General features: G+C 47.5%; 1 protein-coding gene across 1 annotated transcript in view; it reads right to left on the bottom strand.

Moving 5' to 3' along the window:
• Nucleotides 1–20691, bottom strand: part of LNPK (lunapark, ER junction formation factor) — a 215686-nt gene that overhangs the window by 51444 nt on the left and 143551 nt on the right. Inside the window, exons 6-7 of the mRNA XM_082261778.1 lie at nt 10208–10291; nt 8227–8284 (exon numbers count right to left, since the gene is read on the bottom strand). Of these exons, the coding sequence (XP_082117904.1) occupies nt 8227–8284; nt 10208–10291 (142 nt within the window). The remainder of the gene's footprint in view (nt 1–8226; nt 8285–10207; nt 10292–20691) is intronic.

The following is a 20691-nucleotide window of genomic DNA, read 5'->3' as shown; positions in this document are numbered from 1 at the left end:
ATTTTCTGAGATACTGAATGTTGGCTTTTCACCAGCTGTAAGCCATAATCCTCAAAATTAAAGGAAAGAAATGCTTGAAATCAACCACACTGTGTGTAATGCTTCTCTAAAAATATAGGAGTCACTTTTTAAATTGAATTACAGCTTTTAGGCCCCATGCACACGGGGCGTTAGAAAAAACGTACGTCAAAGTTAGTTCTGACGCCGGAAAAAGCAGCTGTAAAAACGTGCTTTCAGTAGCTTTTTCCATTGGCGTTATTGCACGTTTTGCCACGTTGCTTTTAGCAGCGTTTTTTTTTCTTCCATTCAAAATCAATGGTTCCCTATGGGAGCCTATTGATTTGAATGGAGGTCGCACCACAACACCGCAAGTCGGATCCGACTTGCGGGGCGACTTGCGCTGTGAGAATCTTGAGGGGGAACTCCATGCCAAAATGGGAAAAAAACGGCGTGGGGGTCCCCCCCAGGGTTCCAAACCAGGCCCTTCGGGTCTGTTATGGAATTTGAGGGTAGCCCCATGCCGAAAAAACGGCATGGGGTCCCCCCCAAAATCCATACCAAACCCTTATCCGAGCATGCAGCCCGGCAGGCCAGGAAAGGGGAGGGGACGAGCGAGCGGCCCCACCCCCCCTGGACCACACCAGGCCACATGCCCTCAACATGGGGGGGTGTTGGTGCTTTGGGGCAGGGGGAGCTCTGCACCCCCCACCTCAAAGCACCTTGCCCCCATGTTGATGAGGACAAGGGCCTCATCCCCACAACCCTGGCCGGTGGTTGTGGGGGTCTGCGGGCAGGAGGCTCATCGGAATCTGGAAGCCCCCTTTAACAAGGGGGCACCCCAGATCCCGGACCCCCTCCCTATGTGAATGGGTAGGGGTACACTGTACCCCTACCCATTCACCCCATAAAAGGCAGTGTATGGAAATAACGACAAGAGACGTTTTGGAAAGTTTATTAAAAATCTTTATCCGACTCTTCTTGTCTTCTCCTCTCCGGGGTCTTCTCCGGGGTCTTCTGCTCTTTTGCTGTCCGCCCTTCTTGTCTTCTCCTCTCCGGGGTCTTCTCCGGGGTCTTCTGCTCTTTTGCTGTCCGCCCTTCTTGTCTTCTCCTCTCCGGGGTCTTCTACTCTTTTGCTGTCCCCCTCTTCTTGTGTTCTTGTCTCCGGGGTCTTCTGCTGTCCCCTCTTCTGCTGTCCTCTCTTCTTTTCTTCTCCTCTCCGGTCTTCTGCTCTTTTGCTGTCGGCTGTCTTCTTCCTCCGGTCCTCCTCCGACGACGTCTCCGCTGATTATGCCTATCTCCGGTCTCTTCAGCTTATTATATAGCCATTAGGGGCGTGGCCCCGATGACGTCATTTGGAGGCCCCGCCCCCTCATGTCACATATGACATCATCTGTGACATGAGGGGGCGGGGTCTCCAGATGACGTCATCGGGGCCACGCCCCTAATGGCTATACAATAAGCTGAAGAGACCGGAGATAGGCATAATCAGCGGAGACGTCGTCGGAGGAGGACTGGAGGAAGAAGACAGCCGACAGCAAAAGAGCAGAAGACCGGAGAGGAGAAGAAAAGAAGAGAGGACAGCAGAAGAGGGGACAGCAGAAGACCCCGGAGACAAGAACACAAGAAGAGGGGGACAGCAAAAGAGCAGAAGACCCCGGAGAGGAGAAGACAAGAAGGGCGGACAGCAAAAGAGCAGAAGACCCCGGAGAAGACCCCGGAGAGGAGAAGACAAGAAGGGCGGACAGCAAAAGAGCAGAAGACCCCGGAGAAGACCCCGGAGAGGAGAAGACAAGAAGAGTCGGATGAAGATTTTTAATAAACTTTCCAAAACGTCTCTTGTCGTTATTTCCATACACCGCCTTTTATGGGGTGAATGGGTAGGGGTACAGTGTACCCCATACCCATTCACATAGGGAGGGGGTCCGGGATCTGGGGTGCCCCCTTGTTAAAGGGGGCTTCCAGATTCCGATGAGCCCCCTGCCCGCAGACCCCCACAACCACCGGCCAGGGTTGTGGGGATGAGGCCCTTGTCCTCATCAACATGGGGGCAAGGTGCTTTGAGGTGGGGGGTGCAGAGCTCCCCCTGCCCCAAAGCACCAACACCCCCCCCCCATGTTGAGGGCATGTGGCCTGGTGTGGTCCAGGGGGGGTGGGGCCGCTCGCTCGTCCCCTCCCCTTTCCTGGCCTGCCGGGCTGCATGCTCGGCTAAGGGTCTGGTATGGATTTTGGGGGGGACCCCATGCCGTTTTTTCGGCATGGGGCTACCCTCAAATTCCATAACAGACCCGAAGGGCCTGGTTTGGAACCCTGGGGGGGACCCCACGCCGTTTTTTTCCCATTTTGGCGTGGCGTTCCCCCTCAAGATTCCCACAGCGCAAGTCACCCCGCAAGTCGGATCCGACTTGCGGTGTTGCGGTGCAATCTCCATTCAAATCAATAGGATCCCATAGGGAACCATTGATTTTGAATGGAAGAAAAAAAAACGTATAACGTGGCTTAACGCACGTTAAGCAACGTTATAGCAAAGTTATTCAGCTTTTAGCAGCGTCAGGCGTTTTTAACGCTGTAACGTTGGTCCTCAGAACGCGCAGGTGGTGGGTTCTTGTTGCAGCCTAAAAACGTCTAAGCCACTTACAGCTCAAAAACGTCTGAGTGTGCATGAGGCCATAGAATAACATGGAGGGGCGTTTTTAGGCTGCAAAAAGAAAACGCCTGACGCTGCTTACAGCGGCGTTAAAAACGTCCCGTGTGCATGGGGCCTTAAACTTTTTGATATTCTAAATTTATGAGATGCACCTGTATAAGTATTTGAGAACAAGTCAGAGTCACTCTATAAGGTGTATGTTATGCTGCAAATAAGGGCAGAGGAACCAAGAATACTCTTTGCACTGTCCGGAAAATTGTGAGGCACAATTGCATAAGCACAAATTAGTCACTAGCTCTTGATACATTTCTGGCATGATAAACCACAATAATTTAGCCAAATAAAATCACAAATAGTACAAGGAAGGAGATTACACAAAAGTTAATATTTTTACAAACACTACAGTTCTTAAGGTTTAAAAATGCATTTTACTGTATAAGCGTTTTTTAAAGTTTACTTCATACAGAATTTAATTTTTTGGACCATTTCTGCACTGTGGTTAGAATTCGGTCTAGCAAAAGTTACATAACGCATCACACTATCCCTTTTGTAATGTTGACTCATGCAGCCAAGAATCCCTAGTTAACTTTAGCCGTTGTGACCACGCTTCCTGACAAATCAGCCATCGACAAATCCATGTGCTATACATTTATGAAGCACTCATAAGGGATGATCAGCAATGCTGTACAATTTTTTATTTTTATATTCTTGCCCAAGTGGTCAGTAGAGTTTCCGGCATTTCACAGGGGAAGAAGTTTAGCATGAGGCAGAGTAGGACTTAATCTGGATATGAAAAAAGTAAATCTGCTGGCTGTAATAAGTTCAGGGGGAAAAAAATTTTTATTTGTCTTACCGTTAAATAATTTTTTCTGATGTTAATAGACAGACACCGCTCCATATCTTCTTTGACCCTTGGGAGTAGGACACTAGGCAGAAAAAAAAATTGACCATAGGGCCGTCTTAGGGGGTATACTACCACTTTCTGCTATAGGACTTCAGTATTGTAACAAGCCGTGTCAGAATACATAACCCAACTCAGCAGAGGGGTGGGTCCTGTGTCCGTCAACGAACATCAGAGAAAAAGATTTTACGGTAAAACAAAAAAAGAGTTCTCTTTTGTCCATATCTTCTTTGACCCTTGGGACGTCCCAAAGCAGTGTCAACATGAGGGGTGGGGAAAAAACAGCAAACGTTGCCCAAAAGGGCTAAACGTAGCCAATCGGGTAAATCAGGAGCTGAACCAGGAGCTCAACCAGGAACAACTGGAGCTCACCTACCAAAAAAAATACACCCACAAAAGACAGGAGCCTCTGCAACAGAAGCCTGCAAAAACTTTGCGGTCAAAAGCAGCATCGGCAGATGTGAGTACATTCACCTTGTAAAACTATGTGAATGTGTACACAGACGACCAGGTGGCTGCCTTGCAAATCTGGACCACAGACGCCTGATGACGGAAGGCCCAGGAGGCACTAAGCACCCTCGTAGAATGTGCCTTAACAGGGAAAGGAGGAACACGACCCTAATGGAATAAGCCTGCACCACCATCTGCCTGATCCATCTGGAAATGGTCACAGCAGATGCGGCCTGCCCCTTACGAGAGCCATCCGTAAGGACAAACAAGGAATCAAGATTTTGGCATTGACGTAGTCACCTCCAGGTACACCCTGATTGCCCAAAACACATCCTGGGAATGCAAGGCAATTTCTTCAGGATGTTTCGGCTTAGGGCACAAGGCAGGCAACACAATATCTTCATTTAAGTGGAAACCCAAGACGACCTTAGGAAGGAATGACTGGCCGCGACGTAGCACCACTTTATCCCGGTGAACTACCAGGTAAGGTGATCAACAGGACAAGGCAGCCAACTCATACACCTGGCGGGCAGAAGTAATAGCCACCAAAAAAAGCCAGCTGCTGTGACAAAGCAAGTAGAGGAAGTTCACGAATATTTTCTAAAGGCGGTTTTTGAACAACTGACATTACCAAATTGAGGTCCCACAGAGGCACCGGGGACCTTACCAAAGAAGCCAGATGTGGTACCCCCCTGAACGAAAGAGTGAACCAAGGAATGTGTGGCCAACGGGCGTTGGAAGAAGATTGCCAAAGCGGAAATCTGGCCCTTGATGCTGTCCAGGTCCAAACGCTGATCTACATCTCTTCGTAGAAACTCCAGCAGACAGGACACCGAAAAAACAACCGGAGGGGAAACCCCCTGAGACTCACACCAAGTAATGTACGCCCTCCAAACTTGATAAATATTCCTGAAGTAGATTTCCTAGCTTTCAACAGTGTAGAAATTACCAAATCAGACAATCCTGTCCCTCAGTACCTGGCTTTAATAGCTAGGCAGTTAAAGCCAGCGACCATAAAGCAGGATGGAAGATTGGTCCTTGAGACAAAAAGATCTTCTCTGAGAAGGAGTCTCCAAGGTGCATCAGCTACCAGTCTTACTAGGCCGGCGTACCAAGAGCAGCGAGGCCAGTCTGAGGCCACCGGAATGACTGGAATCCCTTCGGTCTCAACTTCTGCTGAAGTCTCAGCAGAAGTTGTAAAAGGAGAAAGCATACGTTAGACCAGTGGTCTTCCAACCCTGCCCTACAGGGCCCACTAACAGGCCAGGTTTGCAAGATAACTGAAATACATCCCAGGTGATATTTGCTGCTCAGTGATTGCAGTACTCTAGGCTGCATCTCCCCACGGTAATACTTAAAATCTGGCCTGTTAGTGGGCCCTGAGGACCGGAGTTGAGGACCACTGCGTTTGACGATACCGACCCCAAGGTGCCACCAGAGCGTCCAAGGCCTCGGGCAGAGGATCCCGAGACCTTGTCACAAACCTCTGAATCGTCTGTTTGAGACAAGAGGCTAACCGGTCTAAATCGGGAATCCCCCAGGGGAGTCAATTGATGAAACCCCTTGGGTGAAGACACCATTTGCCCGGATCCAGCACCTGCCGACTGAGGTAGTCCGACTGTCAATTTTCCACCCCTGGAATGTGCACAACAGGGAGAGCTGGAACAAAGCAAAGCATTCTGCCCACCTTCGAATGCCGACCATTTCTCTAGCCGCCAGGGCACTTCTATTGCCCCCTTGGTGATTGACATATGCCACAGCCGTGGCATCGGATTCAATTCTTATCAGGCAACAACGCAGACGATCCATCCACAGGGACAGACGAAGCCAGATTGGCCAAATCTCCAGAACATTGATTGGCAGACTGGACTCCTGCGGCTCAAGGCGCTCGGACTCGGGATCTGTGCCCAAGACACCTCCCCACCTGGACAGGCTGGCATCCATGGTAACCACCAAGTACAGGGGGAGAAAGGATTTTCCCAGTGGGAGCGCAGCCACCATATCAAGAACCCCCCTCGTTCCCCTGACTCAACAGGATTAGATTGTCTAGGTACTGTGGATTCTTGTCCCATTTGGCAAGAATCTCCTTTTGCAGAGGTCTGGTATGGAACTGAACAAACGGAACCACCTCAAAAAAAGGTGGAGACCATCAAGCCCAGCACTTGCAAGCAAGTCCTGAGAGATGACCGCCAGTTGTAGAACAGGAGCGGAATCACATGCTGCAACGTCCCCGGGCTGAGGCTAAATCCAGAGTCAGGCCCAGGTAGTTCAGTTTGTTGGACAAAGTCAGAGCTGATTTCTGAAAATTCAGTGTCTAGCCGAACTCTTGCAAGGTCCGTACAGTGATGTCCAAATTTTTTAAGACAGTCGGAGACTGCGCGCAGAAGGAGATCGTCCAAGTACCCCAGTACCGCGATACCCCTCTGCCTGCCTGTGCAAAGCCAACATCAAGGCCAAAAATTTTGTGAACACCCGAGGAGGCAAGACCAAAGGGTAAAGCGAAGAAAATGCTGGTGCTCGACATATATTGGAATATATAGGTAAGCGTCCTTGAGATCGATAAGAGGCCAGAAAATCCCTTCGATGAAGGGATGCCACTACCATGCGAATGGACTCCCATTAGAAATTTCTGGACCCGCAGAAAGCGGTTCAGGGCCTTGAGATCCAAGATTGGACGGACCTTGCCTTGCTTCCTGGGGGACAGTAAATGAGTTTAAATAAATCCCCTGAAAACCTTCATACCCTGGAACCGGTACAATGACTCCTTGCGATAGCAGATCCTGTACGGCCCCGAGACGGCCTTGCAGATGATGCGGTGACATACGCAAGTTGGATGGGAAGAAGCTTGCCGGAGGCAAGGACCGAAACTCGACATTGTAACCGGACCAAATCAACTTGTGGACCCATTTGTCTCTAAAGAAAGAGGTCCACGGGTCTGGAAAGAAGCAAAGACGTCCCCCCATTTGACTAACCAGACCAGGATCTCTCTCTCTCTCTGCCAGAACACACATTTTCTCTCCTCATCCATCTCCATTTAAAATTGAAAGACACAAAAAAGATTTAAAAAATGGCTTGCTGAAGTTGTTGCTGCTGCTGGCACTGGCACCCTGTTGTGGGTTGGTGGCTGACGCCTGGCAGTGTGGGTTGCTTGCTGGCACCCTGTTGTGGGTTGGTGGCTGACGCCTGGCAGTGTGGGTTGGTGGCTGACGCCCTGTTTTTAGTGGCTTGTTTGCCGGAACACTGTGGTGGCTGGCTGGCTTGGTGTCACCCTGCTCTGGGTGGCTGGCTTGCAGGAACACTGGTGGGTGGCTGGCTTGGTGTCACCCTGTTGTGTGGGTGGCTGGCTTCGGGTCACTCACCCTGGCCTGTTGTGGGTAGCTGGCTTGCTGGAACACTGTGTGGTCACTGGTCACGGTGGCTGGCTTGGTGTCATCTGGGCGGCTAGTTGCTCGCTCGCTGGAACCCTGTTGGGGGCTGGGTGACTGGATGCTGGCCGGCTGGCACCCTGGCCTTTTCTGTTGTAGGTCGGATGGCTGGCACCCTGTGGTGTGTGGCTGAGGCCAGGGCCTGTGGATGGATGGATGGCACCGTGACCGGACCAGACTGCAGCTGGCTGTAACACGAGGTTGTCTAAGGCGTGGGAGGCATATACACATACACACACACACATACATACATATATACGCATACCTATACACATATATACACACACTCTAGGTGCTTTAATCCACAACTGGATTTGGGGTCTATTTAGACTGTCACACTGGAGCCATTTAATGTACCCATATGTTCTAATCATCAAATACAATTCTACTACTATTGAAACGATACAGTCATCGTAAAACATGCCTTTCAAGAAAAAATAAAGTGCCCTATATTCTTGCATATGCTTTAAGAAGTTCACTTCCAAACAAAATTAATCTACGCTCAAAGCGGGCAGCTGAGTCGAGTTAGCTTTTATTTTCTTGAATGCATCTCAGACTTAAATGATGAGCTTTTCCTGTAGTAGTATTTTCCAACTCCCACACATTTAATAAAGGTAATACTCATACACCTGAAGTTATAGATTTAAACTGCATTATAAAAGATTCATCAGTGGAAAGGGACACCAATTCTGGCTATGGTAGCCTTCAAATGGAGCAATGAAGAGAATTTGTTTCCCTTAGCACCACACAGAATGCACTAACCTAAACACGGTTTTGTATAGTTTTCAAATGATTAAATTCAGTACCTTGGCCTGCTCTTGGAGTAGTATTAGGAGAAGCAGCAGCAGAAGGGATATCAAGTTCCTGATAGAAACAAAAAAATTAAATACATTTAGTCAGATGGCAGCCCAAAACAGATGTAATTCTAAATTACAAGGCCATATAGCAAAATTCCAGGGTTGCAAACAGTACACCCAACAGACAGGCCAATTTTTTTTTAACCATCAAGGGTACATTTAGCAGTTGTAGGGACATGTATAGGGGTGTTACACTATCTATAAACCTATTTGTCTCTAACAGTATGCCAGATTTAGGCCATATGGCCTGCAACAGCTCAGTACCGTGGGTGCTAAATCCAGCAGTCTTCCATTTACCTTGAAGACCCTGTCAGCAAAAAAAAAAAATTCTATCAAAATTTGAGACTCGGTATAAAATCTACATAAAGATCAAATGCAATGATATGCAAGTCTTAAAAACCCATATTTTATACACAATAGAAAATGGGAAACCTATCAAATGTTGAAACTGAGAAAGTGAACCATTTAAAGAAAAAAAAATAAACATTTTGAAACGGATGGCAGCAACATGTCTCAAAAAAGGTGGGACAGGACAACAAAAAGCCAGCAAAGTGGTATCAACAAGGAAGACCATTTTGGCTTTTTCTCCCTTCCATTTTCACTATATCAGAATTAGATATACTGAATCTGACTGCTGTGTTGGACAGCAGGGGAGCTTTTTGTTAAAACTATAAAGAGAAATAGATAAAGGAGTTTATGCATGTTTTACAAAGTTTGCCTGCAGAGATTATTGTAGACATCCAAGAGTTTTCAGACAAGTAAAGCAGTACTTTGCAAAAAATATATATCAGGCATGCTACTAGGCTCCGATCTATTCAAATTGGAGCAGCTTAACCACTTGCCGACCGCCGCAAGTAGATTTACTGCGGCGGTCAGCCCCTCACAGGCAAAGTGACGTATATTTACGTCATTAGCCTGTGAGGCTCTGGGGAGCGAGCGCGCGGCGCGGTCACGAACCCCCCCGCGCGTGTGACCGGCGGACCCGATGTCCGCCGCTCACTCTGCGATCGTCGGGGGAGAGGGAGAAAGGCAGGCAGCTTGTGTAAACAAGCTGCCTGTCATTCTCCCGTGTAGAAACACTGATCATACGGTTCTACTATGTAGGACCGTTGATCAGTGTAACTACGGCTCAAGCCACAGCCAATCACAGTTAGAATCACGCCCCTAGGGACACACAGCCCCTCCCTCTCAAATAAAGTTAACCCCTTCACTGGCAGTGTATTTTTACAGTTAACAGTGCATATATATATTATATATATATATATAGCACTGATTACTGTAGAAATGTCACTGGTAACCCCAAAAGTGTCAAAAATGTCAGTCAAGGGTCCGATCTGTCCGCCCCAATGTCGCAGTACAGCAATCAAAAAAAATCGCAAGATCGCTGCCATTACGCGTTGAAAAAAAAAACACAACAAAAATGACAAAAATCTTTCCCTTTGTTAGTAAACGCAATAACTTTTGCGCAAACCAATCAAAATACGCTTTTTGCGTTTTTTTTTACCAAACATATGTAGCATAAAACAAATTGGCCGAAAATGTTAAAAAATTTTGATTTTTACTTTTTTTGGGGGGGAATTTCATATAAAAAAAAAATGTGAAAAATATTCTTATTTTTGCAAAATTGACGCTCTTTTTTTGTTTATAGCGCGTGATCAAAAAAAAAAAAAAAAAAAAAAAAATCGCACAGGTGATCAAATACCACCAAAAGAAGGCTATGTTTGTGGGGAAAAAAAGGACGTCAAATTCGTTTAGGTACAGCGTCGCATGACCGCGCAATTGTCCGTTAAAGTCACGCAGTGTCGAATCGCAAAATACCCCCTGGTCAGGAAGTGGGTAAAATCTTCCGGGGCTTAAGTGGTTAAGACAGCAAATGCTTCTTATAGCGCGTAACTTAACTTTTAGCAAATAACGAATTCTATTTGCTCACCTTGGACTTCTTTGAGTCTGGATCAAACCTTTCCAGAATCTGCTTAGCCGTCTTGTAAGTTTCTTTCTCCATTACCTCTTCAAGCTGCAATTGAACATTACAAACGAGTGAGATTGAAAAAAAAATAAATAATTACATATACTAAATTTAAAATCTCAAGGAAAAAATGCAGGTATCAGCTACAGCACAACATGGACAACTTCACAAAATAGATTTGTTCCAAAGAAGCAAAGTCAACTCTAGGCAGCATGGACAGTTTTTGCATGGTAAGGAAATGCCTCATTACCACAGAGATCTCCTCATGTGTCTGATCACTACTGCCCCACCAAGAGTAGAGTGATACTGGAGGAATGGAGGGATGTATCATTAGACCAAGCCACTTAAACCGATGTCCACAGAAAACTTTTACTTTGTATTAGGTTTTCAAACAAATTTTTCTCAAGATATTAAAGCGGAGTTCCAGTCTATTCTAATAAATTTTTGTTTTTAAAAGCTTCCCAATGATTGTTAGTATTTGTACATTATTATTTGGATACTGTCCTAACTGCCTTCATGCTTTTTTTTTTAATCTGTAATAACTTACATGATCTCAGAAGCAGGCATGTGTTTTTCCGGGATAAGGTGCAGCTGGCTACCCAGCATGCACCTCCTGATCTCCCACCCACAACATTAATGCAATTGAGTGGCTCTTCCACTTCCTGACAGGTTGCCATAGCAATAGTGGCGTAGGCAGAAGTTACCGTATAGCAACCTGTCAAAAACAGAAAATCACGGCTCCCCGGTCGCATAATTTTCGGTCTGGAAATAACGCAAGATTTTGTCATTAGGAGATTTGCAAGGGCTGCTGGGTTACATGACGCCGCCATCCCAGGAGCCCTTGCAAATCGCCTAGGTGGCCACACCCAGAGGTACGGCTTAAGAAGAAAGGCATTTCCTTGCAAAAAAAAAAAAAATTTCATTGGTAAAGCATTTTTAAAGGGGATTACGTACATCTCAACTATATAAAATGGGTGGAACTCTGCTTTAAGACCCTGTAAAATTTCTACATCATGAATGCAGTTTATTTTCTGCATCTTCCGTAAATGGAAGTTTGGAACCACCAGGACTCTTCCTAGAGCGGGCTGCCCGACCAAACTGAGCGATCGGGGGGAGAAGGGCCTTAGTCAGGGAGGTAACGAAGAAGTTCAAGGTCACTGAATGAGCTCCAGCATTTCTCTGAAGAGAGAACCTTCCAGAAGAACCACCATCTCTGCAGCACTCCACCAATCAGGCCTGTATGGTAGAGTGGACAGACAGAAGCCATTCCTACAGTGAAGCATGGTGGTGGCAGAATCATGCTGTGAGGATGTTTAGCAGCAGGAACTGGGAGACTAGTCAGGATCGAGGGAAAGATAAATGCAGCAATTTACAGAGACAGCCTTAATCCGCTCCAGAGTGCTCTGGCCTCAGACTGGGGTAAAAGGTCATCTTCCAACAGGACAACTACCCTAAGCACATAGCCAAGATAACAAAGTTATAACAAAGAGTGGCTACAGGAAAACTCTGAATGTCCTTGAGTGGCCCAGCCAAAAGGCAGATTTGAACCCGATTAAACCTCTCTGGAGAGATCTGAAAATGGCTGTGCACCGACACTCCCCATCCAGCCTGATGAACCTTGAGAGGTCCTGAAAAGAAGACTGGGAGAAACCGCCCAAAAATAGGTGTGCCAAGCTTGTAGCATCATACTCAAAAAGACTTAAGGCTGAAATTGGTGCCAGAGGTGCTTCAACAAAGTATTGAGCAAAGGCTACGAATACTTGGATGCATGTTTTTTTTTATACATTTGCAATAAATTAAAACTTCTTTTACATTGCCATTATGGGGTATGGTTTGTAGAATTGAGGAAAAATGGTATTTTTGTACTCACTGCAAAATCCATTTCTCTGAGTTTGACGGCCACAGTGATCATTAAATCATAACTTTTGGGTTATATTGTCTCCTCCAGGAGTAGGACTAGGCAGAACAAAAAACATCTGGCTACGCCCAAGGGCCGTCCTCAGCTGTGTATATAACGCCCCCCCCCCCCCCCGCTCTCTGATCCGTTTAGTAACAAGCCGTATTAAAAAGTATAAGAACTCCATAGAGGGGTGGGTGTTGTGTGCGTCAAACTCAAAAAAATGGATTTTACACCAAGTACAAAAATCTCATTTTCTCTTTAGTTCGATGACAGCACTCCATAAATCATAACTAGTGGGACGTCCAAAAGCAGTGCCAAAAGTAAAATGAAGGGGTGGGGAAAATAACCCAAGGCTAAAACATAAGAGCCCTTAAAGCGGTTGTAAACCCTTGGAAATAAAAAAAAAAACCTGCAAGACAAAGGCATAATGGGCTAGTATGCATCACATACTAGCCCATTATGTGTAACTTACCTTAGAACGAAGCCCCGACACGGATCCCCGGACATCGCTGCGGGCGCTGCCATGATCCCTCGCCGTCTCTGGCGCGGTGATTGGCCGGAAGAGACGGCTCCGGCGCGACGATTGGCCGGAGCCGCGATGACGTCACTCCCGCGAATGCGCGCGGGAGTGATTTTTCCGGCAAGCTCCTGGCAAATTAATTGAAGGTCCCCCCGGACCTTCAGAGCGCATGCGCCGCTCGCGAGAGCGGCTGCATGCACTGTAAATATCTCCTAAACCATGCCGGTTTAGGAGATATTATTTGTACCTACAGGTAAGCCTTATTATAGGCTTACCTGTAGGTAAAAGTGTCAAAAAGCGGGATACTACCGCTTTAACCGGGTCACAGGAGCCCCGTAAGGTTTAAAGAAAAAAAAAGAAAAAACACAGCCCCTCTTAAAAGCACAGCCCCTCTTCAAAAGCAGTTTACAAAACTTTCCGGCCAAAAGAAACATCCGCAGATGCCAAAGTATCTACCTTCTAGAATTTTGTGAAGGTATGTGCCGGCAACCATGTGGCCTCCTTGCAAACTTGCGATATTGATGCCCAATGACAGAAGGCTTAAGAAGCACTCCGCGCCCAAGTAGAGTTCGCCATGAGAGGGAAAGGTGGAACCTGACTTTTAATAGAATGGGCCCGAGTCATCATCTGCCTGATCCATCTGGAGATGGTAGCCGAAGAAGTGGCCAGCCCTTTTTTCGGTCCGTCCGTAACCACAAAAAGGGAGTCTGACCTCCGAAAAGGACTCTAGCTGCCAGATACACCCGAATCGCACGAACTACATCCAAGGTATGCAAAGCAAATTCCCTGCAATGAGCCAGCTTGGGACACAAGGAAGGCAACCCAATGTCCTCATTCAAATGGAAGTCAGAGACCACAGAGGGAAGGAATGATGTACAGGGACGAAGATCCACGTTATCCCTATAAACCACTAAATAGGGACTGCGACAAGATAATGCCGCCAATTCCGATACCCTGTGGGCCGAGGCAATAGCCACCAGGAATGTCACCGATAATGTAGGCAAGGATGGTAGATCAGCCCTTGGGACAAATGGTCTTCTCTGAGAGGAAGCCCCCCAAGGGGCGTTTATGGCCACCAGACTGATTGGAAGATCCCCGCTCTTGATTTCTCGCAGGAATTGCGGAAGAAGCCTGAGCCGAGGATGAAACTGGCCTTACCGTGGCTTAGATGCCTGTGGCATATGACCGTGATCTCGCCACCAACCTCAGTATCCTCCTTTGGAGCCGAACCTGCTATAAGGAGCTGCATGCAGGATTGTACAAACAGAACTGTCTTGAAGGTGGATACCACCAGACTCAGAACCTGTATGCAAAAATGGAGAGAGAACTCTGACTGCAGCAGGTAAAATCACGGGCCTGTAATTTCTGAAGTCTGTCCGGGGGGGACCTCCTTGGTTCGAATTAGAATCAGACCTAGGTAAATCAGTTCTCTGGACAGGGATAGGGGGACCTTAGGTAGTTAGGACATCACCTAAACCTTTGCCGAAATTAAATCCACACAGGGAAACTCAAAAAAGGACAACGCTTTGTGGGTACCCCCAAAATAATAATTTTGTGGATTCCCTTGACGCTCATAGAGGAGGTTCATGAGGCCGGAAACCAGCGAAGATGTCCCCCCACCCCAATAATGGGTGAGGGCAGACCTTCATGCTGAAGGGGTCTTGTCTGCGGGTCAAGAGAAGCTAGCTCTAGGCTTACCAGACCAAGGATGCTTGGAACCTCCCGGTGAAGATTTGAAAGATTTCCCTAATTCTCCATTCCAGAAGCACGAAAGCGACGAGGCTCCTTCCATTTCCTAGACTATGGCAGGAAAGTACTCTCACCTGCTCACCCCCCAGGTCCTGGCGCAAAAGCTTGGCCCATTCAGTTATGGTCTGAGACACCAGGGCTGAGGCAAAGACTGGCTGCAATGTCGAACCAGCCATAGTAAAAACATGGTGCGTGCCACAGCCTCCGCATTCCTGTCAGCCGGGTCCTTAAAAGACGGGGATTCCTCTACTGGGATCATGGTAGCTTTGTTCAACCTGGAAACAGGAGGGTCCACCACTGGTGAACTAGTCCACTTTTTTCTTTTTAAAAGGACTCCTCAAAACGTAACGTACAGCAAAACGTTTGGGGACCACAAAGGTTAATTTTGGTTGTTCCCATTCCTTACAGGAAAACCTGTCAAAATAAGGCACATAAGGAAACACCTTTGGAATGTGAGGCGAATTCCGTGTACCTAATGCCACAGTCACATTCGTGGTTACATCAGAAGCATCCTCCATTTTTAAAAGGATCACGCACTGCAGTGATAAATGCGTCTACCAGCGCATTTTTATTCGCTGCTGCGACCATGGAGGAATCATCCTTACTATCAGATGTTTTTTGTTCCAACTAGTTTTGTTTCCTGGAGGAGGCAATATAACCCAGTAGTTATGATTTATGAAGCGCTGTGTCCGTCAATGAATGAAAGCGAAACAATGAATTTAATCCATTTTGGAATAAGGCTGAAACAACAAAATGTGGAAAAAATTGAAGCGTGGTTAATACTATCCGGATGCACTGTAATGGGGATCCGTACCCAGTTTATTCATGTCTGTGAAATCATGGTCACTGACAATGGGACTCTCTCTCTAGGACGTTTTAGGGCACCGTACAAACCAAGGGGTTTTATTCCTATTTCCCCCGCAGAAAAAAAAAAAACACACCCCGAAAAAGAAAAAAAAAAAAAAAAAAAACTCTAAAAAGTTGCTCTGAGAAAAGATCTAAAAAGTAGCGGTGCAACAAAATGAAAAGAAAAAAAAAAAAAAAAAAAAACTTCAAAGCCGGACCAAAACCGAAATGGACAGTTTTTTTTACAAAAAAAAAAAAATTGGATTTTTGACTTACTGTAAAATCCATTTCTCTGATGTTCATTGAAGGACACAGCTCCTGATCTTCTTAACCATTAGGTTATACTGCTCCCTACAGGAGTAGGACACTATAGGCAGTCCCAGGAGGCAGACTCCCTCTCTCTGCTATAGGTACTCTTGTTTTCTTACAAGCCGTTTCCTTAGAATTACAACTCCACAGAGGGGTGGCTGCTGTTTCGGTCAATGAACAGAAATGGATTTTACAGCAAGTCAAAAATCCCATTTTCTATTTTAAACGGACACAGCTCCTGACCATCTTAACCATTGGGACATCCCAAAGCAGTGTTAAACATGAGGGGTGGGAACAGCGAAAATAAAACTCCCAAGGCTAACTATAGTCAACCAGGTAAACAGGAGCTCACCTGAAAAAAACAATACACTCTCAAAGAGGACCAGGTCCTCCAACAGTAGCCTGCAAAACCTTGCGGGCCAAAGGAAGAATCCGCAGATGCCAACACATCCACTTTATAGAACTTTGTAAAAGTGTGCACCAACGACTAGGTGGCCGCCTTGCAAACCTGCGTCACTGACAGAAGGCCCAAGAGGCACTGAGCGCCTGAGTAACGTGCGCCTCGATAGGGGAAGGAGGAACCTGACCCCTGATGGAAAAGGCCTGAATCACCGCCTGTCTGATCCATCTGGAAGTGGTCGCAGAGGAAGCGGACAAACCATTTCCAAGGCCCATCCGTAAGCACAAATGGAGAATCTGACTTCCTAAGACTCTGTAGCTGCCAGGTACACCCTAATTGCCCGGACCACATCCAAGACATGCACAGCAATTTCCTTCAGATGTTTTGGCCTGGAACACAGGGAAGGCAACACAATGTCTTCATTCAAATGAAACCTGAGGAAGAGACGACGGACAGGGGCAAAGAACCACCTTATTACTGTGAACCACCTTACCACTGTGAACCACCACCAAGTAAGGTTAACAACAGGATAACGCCACCAATTCCGACACCCTGCAAACAGAAGTTAAAGCCACCAAAAAGGCCACCTTCTGGGACAGGGTAAGCAGGGGAATCACCTGAAGATTCTCAAAAAGGAGGCTTCTGGAGGACTGAGCACCAAGCTGAGGTCCAAAGGTGGCAACAGAGACCGCACTGGAGGGGTCAAATGCCTAACGTCCTGAAGAAAAAGTATGCACCAGGAGTATGTGGCCAAGGGCGGTTGAAAGACGACTGCCAAGGTAGACCTCTGACCCTTGATAGTACTCAAGGCCAGGATGAACCCAAAAGGGACTCACACCATGCAATGTACGTCTTCCATGTATGATGGTAGATCTTCCTAAAAAGTAGGTTCCTAGCTTTTACCGGCTTTGGAATCACTGACCCAGACAAACCTCTATCCATCATCCCCTGGCGTTCAACAGCCAAGACGTCAAAGCCAGTGACTGTAAAACAGGATGGAAGATTGGTTAACAGTGAAGGATTCACCAACTCAGATGAACCTCTATCCTGCAGCACCTGGCATTCAACAGCCAAGCCGTCAAAGCCAGCGACTGTAAAGCAGAATGGAAAATAAGTCTTTGGGACAGCAGATCCTCCCTGAGAGAAAGCTGCAAGGATCGTCGGCGACCAGCACCAGATCGGCGTATCAAGCCCGGCGAGGCCAGTCCGAAGCCACTAAGATGACTGGAACCCCTTCTGCCTCGATCCTGCGTGGAAGCCTTGGCAGAAGCTTGAGAGGAGGGAAGGTGTAAATCAGATGATACTGACCCCACGGGCCACCAGCGCATCTGTGGCGTCTGCCAGAGGATCCTGCGAGAGCCACAAACCTATGCAGTTTTCTGTTAAGACGGGACACCAAACAGATCCACCTTGGGGATGCCCCACCAGAGACACAACTAATGAAACCCCTCCGGATTAAGGGAACACACTCCCCTTGGTCCAACGCCTGCCGACTGAGGTAATCCGCCTGCCAGTTTTCCCCCCAGGGGATGAGTACGGCGGTGAGGCACTGGAACAAACCATTTTGCCCAACTTAGAATGAGAGGTACCTCCAGACCCACCAGCACAATAGTGCCCCCCTTGTGATTGACAATCCATGGCCGTGGCATTGTCCGATTGAATGCGCACTGGACATCCCTGAAGACGATCTGTCCAATGGTCTAAACACAGTCTGATCGCTCTGAGTTGCAAGACATTGATCAGTAGTCTGGACTCTTCCAGCAACCAGATCCCCTGAGCAGAATTTTTGCGGAGGACGCCTCCCCAGCTGGACAGGATGGCATCTGTGGTGACCACTGTCCAATAAAAGGAGAGGAAGGATTTGCCCAGGCAAAGCATGAAGCCACTAAATCTTTAGTTCCCCGGCTCAGCTGGATCTGATTGTCCAGAGACTGCAGACACTTGACCCATTTGGCCGGAATCAACCTTGCAGGGACCTCGTATAGAACTCTGCAAACGTAACCGCCTCAAAGTAGACACCATCAGGCCCGGCACCCGCATGCAAGTCCGGAGGGATGACCATCTGCTGGACAGCAGGAGACCAATTGCAGCCTGCAGTTTCTGGAGTTTGTCCAGAGGAAGGAGCACTCTGGCTAAGGCCAAGTCCAGAGTCAGACCCAGATAGTCCAGCTTTGTGGACCGAACCAGACCAGAGCAGACTTCTGAAAAATCAGAATCCAGCAAAACTCCGTCAAACTTGTCTGGCGATTGCCAGCTTTTCCACCAGAGCAGTAGGAGACTCCGCTCGCAGAAGGAGCTAGTCCAAGTAGCCCAGTACCGCGATCCCCCATTGTCGTAACAATGCTAGCACCAGGGTCCAAAACTTTTGTGAAGACCAGAGGAGCGACCAAAAGGTAATGCCACAAACGGGTAATGCTCCTCTCCCTTGGAAAAGCGGAGGAAGCGCTAGAGACCGACATATTGAAATGTGAAGGTAAACATCTTGTCGATGGGAGACGAGAAAATCCCCCTGATGCAGGAAGCCACCACCGTGCGAATGGACTCCATTCTGAACATCTACACCCGCACAAAGCAGTTCAGCACCTTGATGTCCAGAATTGGACGCACCTTGCCTTCCTTCCTGGGGACTGTAAATAGGTTTAAGTAAAACCCCTGAAAACCATTCTAAAATCGTAACCGGGACCATCACCCTTTAAAGTAAAAGGTCTTGCATCGCCCCAAAAAGCCTGTAAGCGGACTGGGGAAAGTCGTGCGTTGGAAGGAAAGATCCTTAACGGAGGGTAAGAACGAAACTCGATCTTGTAGCCAGACCGAATTACCTTGTGGACCCACTTCTTGTACCAGGGGAGTCCACGGGTCCAGAAACCAGCGAAGACATCTGCCCACCCCAGATATGGGTTGGGGCGCACCTTCATGCTGAAGGGGCCTTGTCCGTGGGTCTGGAGAAGAACCCTCTTGACTTGCCAGGCCATGTTCCCTTGGATCCTCCAGAAGCGGCCCGAAGGGCTCTGATCCCTTGTCAGTCGACACAGACTAAACCACTTCCTATGAGTCGAGAAGGGCCCACGTCTACGACGAGGGTCCTTGCCCTTAGTAACCTGCGGACAAAAAGGTACTCTTCTCCCCCCCCCCACCCCCCCACCGTCAGACCTTTGATGAGGTCATCCAGGGTAGCACTAAACAGGCAATCGCCTAGAAAGGGAAGATCAGTCCAGGCCTTTTTAGAAATTTGGTCCGCAGACCAGCATTTGACCCCAAGAGACATGCCGAAGAACCACGGCCAAAAACGAGCCGAGACATGCCGAAGAACCACAGCCAAAAATGAGCCGAGCCAAGCCACTAGTGGACCTGCTTCCAAAGAGGCATCACAGAGAAACTGCAGCCCCAGGTTCAGCTGGTCCACCAGCTCAGCAAAGGCGGAGGGAGCTACAGGTCATGGCGCAAAAGCCTAGCCCATTCGGTCAGAGTCCGCGACACCAGAGCAATAGTGAATATCGGCCTCAGTGCCGAAACAGCCAGGGTGCACATATTGCAGGCCACAGCCTCTGCCTTTGTTAGTTAGTTGGGTCCTTAAAGGCCGGGGACTCTTCAACCGGAATCATGGTTGCCTTGTTTAACCTGGAAATCGGAGGGTCCACCACCAGTGGAACAAGTCACTTCTTAAGAAGGGACTCCTTATAGGGGTATCTCATAGCAAATTGCTTAGGGACCCCCCCAAGGAGTTGCTTTGGTCGTCCCCACTCGTTAGGTGACAATTCTGTCATAATAGGGGTGGAAAGGGAACACACCTTTTCTGCACTGGATGGCTTGTGAGTGCCTAATGGAACATGAGCCTCCACCACAGCTGCGCCATCCTTTAACCACTTAAGCCCCGGAAGATTTTACCCCCTTCCTGACCAGGGCCTATTTTGCGATTCGGCACTTTAACGGACAATTGCGACGCTGTACCTAAACAAATTTGACGTCCTTTTTTTCCCACAAACAGAGCTTTCTTTTAGTGGTATTTTATCACCTGTGCGATTTTTTTGATCATGCGCTAAACAAAAAAAGTGTGTCAATTTTGCAAAAATAACAATATGCGCTATAAACAAAAAAAAAAGTGTGTCAATTTTGCAAAAATAACAATATTTTTCACATTTTTTTATATGAAATTCCCCCCCAAAAAAAAGTAAAAATCAAAATGTTTTAACATTTTAGGCCAATTTGTTTTATGCTACCTATGTTTGGAAAAAAAAAAAAGATTGGTTTGCGCAAAAGTTATTGCGTTTACTAAGGGAAAGATTGTCATTTTTGTTTTTTTTAAAAAGTAATGGCGGAGATCTGCGATTTTTTTTGCGGGACTGCGACATTGCGGCAGACAGATCGGACCCTTGACTGACATTGACACTTTTGGGGTTACCAGTGACATGCACTGTTACTGTAAAAATGACACTGGCAGGGAAAGAGTTCACTTTATTTGAGAGGGAGGGGTTAAGTGTGTCCCTAGGGGCGTGACTCTTACTGTGATTGGATGTGGCTACTAGTGATTGGATGTGGCTACTAGTGATTGGATGTGGCTACTAGTGTAAGAACAGAGATCAACGGTCCTACATAGTAGAACCGTGTGATCTCCATTCTTACACAGGGGAGAATGACAGGCGGCTGTGTTTACATTAGCCGGCTGCCTTTCTCCCGCTCCAACGTACGATCGTGATTGCCCGGCGGACATCGGGTCCGCCGGGCAC

Source organism: Pelophylax lessonae, assembly GCF_965119305.1.
Source record: "Pelophylax lessonae genome assembly, chromosome: 6".
NCBI lineage: Eukaryota > Metazoa > Chordata > Amphibia > Anura > Ranidae > Pelophylax > Pelophylax lessonae.
This window is presented reverse-complemented; position numbering and strand designations above follow the sequence as displayed.